The sequence below is a fragment of the Gossypium raimondii genome, unplaced genomic scaffold (assembly GCF_025698545.1).
Source record: "Gossypium raimondii isolate GPD5lz unplaced genomic scaffold, ASM2569854v1 Contig00317, whole genome shotgun sequence".
NCBI lineage: Eukaryota > Viridiplantae > Streptophyta > Magnoliopsida > Malvales > Malvaceae > Gossypium > Gossypium raimondii.
In genome coordinates, this window is record NW_026291417.1 from 36908 (window position 1) to 40984 (window position 4077).

General features: G+C 39.6%; 1 protein-coding gene across 1 annotated transcript; it reads right to left on the bottom strand.

The window, feature by feature from the left end:
• Positions 1 to 1885: 1885 nt before the first annotated feature.
• LOC128038801 (uncharacterized) lies at positions 1886 to 3647 on the bottom strand. The gene is made up of 3 exons (XM_052627433.1): positions 2944 to 3647; positions 2752 to 2896; positions 1886 to 2311 (listed from the first exon to the last, which is right to left on the bottom strand). Exons 1-3 carry the CDS (start codon positions 3645 to 3647, stop codon positions 1886 to 1888), a joined length of 1275 nt encoding a protein of 424 aa, XP_052483393.1.
• Between the last annotated feature and the right edge of the window lie 430 nt (positions 3648 to 4077).

Below are 4077 nucleotides of genomic sequence, written 5' to 3' on the forward strand. Positions count from 1 at the left end.
GATGTGCATATTACTCCGTTCTTCGCTCAATATTATCCCTAACTCATTGATGTAATTGTTTCACAAAATCGCTTTTTCTTTCCATCTACATGCACCAATTTATCAAAAGGTAAAGGCAATAAATCCAATGGAGTTAAGGATTAAATCCATACACTACCTCAAATGGTGAAAACTTGGTAGCTGAATGTACCGATCGATTGTATGCAAATTCAATGTGAGGTAGACACTCCTCCCAAGTTTTTAAATTTTACGATAATGGCCCGCAGAGTGTTGATGTAACTCTATTAACAACCTCTGCTTGGCCATCGGTTTGGGGATGACTTGTTGTGGAAAATAATAGCTTAGTTCCAATCTTTCCCATAAAGTCCTCCAAAAGTGGTGAGAAATTTAGTGTCTCGATCCAAACAATGGTTCTTGGAATTCCATGCAATCGCATAATCTCCTAAAAATAGATTGGCAACATTTAAAGCATCATCGCTTTGTTACATGCAATGAAATGAGCCATTTTGAAAACCGATCAACCGCAACAAACACGAATCTTTGCCATTCTTTGTTCTAGGAAGATCCAAAACAAAGTTCATAGAAATATCCATCCATGGCATTTCGGGATCGGTAATGGAGTATAGAGTCCATGTGGTCGACCCTTGATTTCGCCTTCTTGCAAACAATACAATGATTGCACACTTTAGCCACATCTCGCTTCATCTTTGGCCAATAAAAGTGTTCTTCAAGAACGGCCAAAGTTTTGGAAATACCAAAATGTCCCATTAAACCCCCACTATGTGCTTCATGAACCAGCAAATTTCTAGTTGATCCTTGGGGTATGCACAACTTATTTTCTCGAAATAGGAATCCATCTTGCTGATAGTACCTGTCATACGCACCTTGCACACATAACTTGTAAACTTCTCCAAAATCAGAATCATCAGCATATAAATTCCTTTAAATAAGCAAAACCAAGTAACTTAACATCCAAATAATTTAAAAGAGCATACCTTCGCGATAAAGCATCTGCAACGATATTTTCCTTACCTTGCTTATACTTAACCACATATGGAAAGGATTCTAAGAATTCTACCCATTTTGCATGTCGCTTGTTGCTTAGTTTGCCCTTTCAAATGGTTCAAAGCCTCATGGTCCGTGTGTATAACGAACTCCTTAGGCCAAATGTAATGTCGCCATGTTTCTAATGCACGTATCAATGCGTACATTTCTTTGTCATAGGTGGGATAATTGAGCGTAGCTCCATTAAGTTTCTCGCTAAAATAAGCCACCTGTCGCCCATCTTGCGTTAAAACCGCACCTATTCCTATTCCGTAGCATCACATTCTACCTCAAAATTTTGTTAAAATTCGCAAACATAAAAGTGGAGCATTAGTCAAGCAATCTTTGATTTTAACAAAAGCGATTCTTGTTCATCGCACCAAATAAAAGGTGAATTTTTTTGATAATACCGGTTAATGGGGCAGCAAGAGTGCTAAAATTCGGTACAAACCTCCTATAGAAGCTTGCAAGGCCATGAAAACTTCTAACTTGGCTGATGTTATTCGGTCGTGGCCATTCTTGTATTGCTTTAATCTTCTCTTGGTCCACCTCTAGTCCATTCAAGACTTACAACAAAACCTAGAAAACAACTTTGTCAAGACAAAAGTTACATTTCTTAAGGTTTGCATATAATACTTCCTTTCGTAAAACCTTCAAAATAGCATGCAAATGTTCAAGATGTTCAGTTAATGATTTGCTGTAAATTAAAATATCGTCAAAATAAACTACACAAAATTAACCAATGAAAGACCTCAAACGTGGTTCATCAACCTCATGAAAGTACTTTGCATTGGTGAGGCCAAAAGGCATCACTAACCACTCATACAAACCGTATTTAGTCTTAAATGCGCCTTCCACTCGTCCCCTCCCGCATACGAATTTGATGATAGCCACTTTTCAAATCAATCTTAGAGAACAATTTTGCACCACTAAGCTCGTCCAACATATCATCAAGTCTAGGAATGGGATGTCGGTATTTGACGGTAATTTTGTTGATAGCTCGGCAATCTACGCACATCCTCCATGAACCATCTTTTTTAGGCACCAACAGAACGGGAACCGCACATGGACTTAAACTCTCCCGTATATAGCCTTTTTCCATTAATTCCGCTACTTGTCGTTGCAACTCTTTAGTTTCCTCTGGGTTGCTTCGATAAGCTGGTCGATTTGGAATTGTAGCTCCGAGAATAAAGTCTATTTGGTGTTCAATACCTCGAAAAGGAGGCAATCCACTTGGCACATCTTCCGGGAAAACGTCTTTGAATTCCTGAAGCAATGAAACAATAGACAAAGGTAAAGAATTATCAAGTTCGTTAGCATCAAATAAGCATTCCTTGTACATAAGTACAAGTACAGGTTGATGCAACAACAATGATTTTCTTATCTCTTTTTCTCTCGCAAATACGCTCATTTTACCACTCTCAATTTCTTTTTGACTTTCTTGTTCCTCTCGTACTTTTACCTCCACTCCCTCAATTTTTTCTTTCTTTTTTTTCATTTTTCTTGTCTCTCTCTTTTTCAATCTTTTCCTTCAACTTCAATTGATCTTGGTACACTTGCTTTGGAGTCAATGGCGCTAAAGTTACATTCTTGCCTCGATGCTTGAATGTATAGCGATTTGTATAACCATCATAAATCACGCGCTATCAACCGCCATGGACGCCCCAAAAGTAGATGTCCCGCATGCATAGGAACTACATCGCACACCACTTCATCTTGGTACTTTCCAATAGAAAATGCCACCACAGCTTGTTTTGTTACTTTCAGCTCACCTCCATCATTTAGCCATTGCAACTTGTATGGAGTTGGATGTTTAGTTGCAGCCAAACCTTGCTTTTCCACCAACATAATACTAGCTACATTAGTACAGCTACCACCATCAATGATCATACTACATACCTTGCCTTGAATGTGGCATCGAGTGTGAAAAATATTCTCCTTTGTTGATCGGTTTCAACACTTTGAATATCGAGGCTACGCTTCACCACAAGAATTTCTCCTTCAACGGGCAACTCTAAATCTTCATCATCGGATGGCATTTCAGGTTCATTTTCATCCTCTTCCTCCGACTCAACTTCTCCATCAGCTCTTATCACCATAATTCGTCGATTGGGACATTGACTAGCTATGTGCCCTCGGCCTTGACACTTGAAACATCTTATGTCTCTCGTGCGATTTGGCGCTTGCTCATTTTTATTTCGATTTGTCTCTCCAACGGGTTGATTTGATTTAACTGCTACAGTCGGCTCTTTTGTTCTAACAAGGGGTTTGTTGACTCCTTGATTCCATTTGTTGATTGAAGAATTGGCATAGGGTCTACTAACTCCTTTTCGCTTAAGTTGCTTTTCAACCTTAATCGCCATGTGAACCATGTCCATCACTTCAACATAGTGTTGTAGTTCAACTATGTTGGCAATGTCACGGTTTAAACCCGCAAGGAACCTAGCCATGGTTGCCTCTCGATCCTCCTCGATATCAGCTCGAATCATCGCTATCTCCATCTCCTTATAATAGTCTTCAACACTTCTATTTCCTTGAGTAAGGTTTTGAAGTTGTTGATAAAGATCTCGATGGTAGTATGATGGAATAAATCTTTTCCGCATGACTGATTTCATTTCTCCCCAAGTAGAGATGGGTCTTTCACCATTTCGTCGTCAACTAGTTACAAGCTGGTCCCACCACACTATGGCATAATCAGAAAACTCAATTGCCGCGAGTTTCACCTTTTTACTCTCTGAATAGTTGTGGCAATCAAAAACAAGCTCAATCTTCTTTTCCCACTCCAAATAAGCTTCAGGGTCATTCTTACCTTGGAATGGTGGAATTGTCATCTTGATATTCTTAAGATTGTCATCTGGTCGTTCACGACCTCTAGGACCTCGTTGTCGTTGACGGCCTCGACGTCGTACACTTTGGGCAGATGAGTGATCACTTTCTTGTCCACTTGCTTCATAAGGATCTTGAATTGGACGTTCTCGCTCTTGTCTTGCATCTTCTGGAGTCATCTCACGTTGTTCTCGTCTCTCGACTCGA

Bases quoted from the DNA above. Each gene is read 5' to 3' on its own strand.
- LOC128038801 (XM_052627433.1), bottom strand. From the start codon at position 3,647: ATGCGGAAAAGATTTATTCCATCATACTACCATCGAGATCTTTATCAA. The intron at 2,897-2,943 runs GTATGTAGTATG...TAATGTAGCTAG, and splicing joins GATGCCACATTCAAGGCAAG to TATTATGTTGGTGGAAAAGC. The intron at 2,312-2,751 runs GTGTGCGATGTA...TCATTGCTTCAG, and splicing joins GAAAGTACCAAGATGAAGTG to GAATTCAAAGACGTTTTCCC.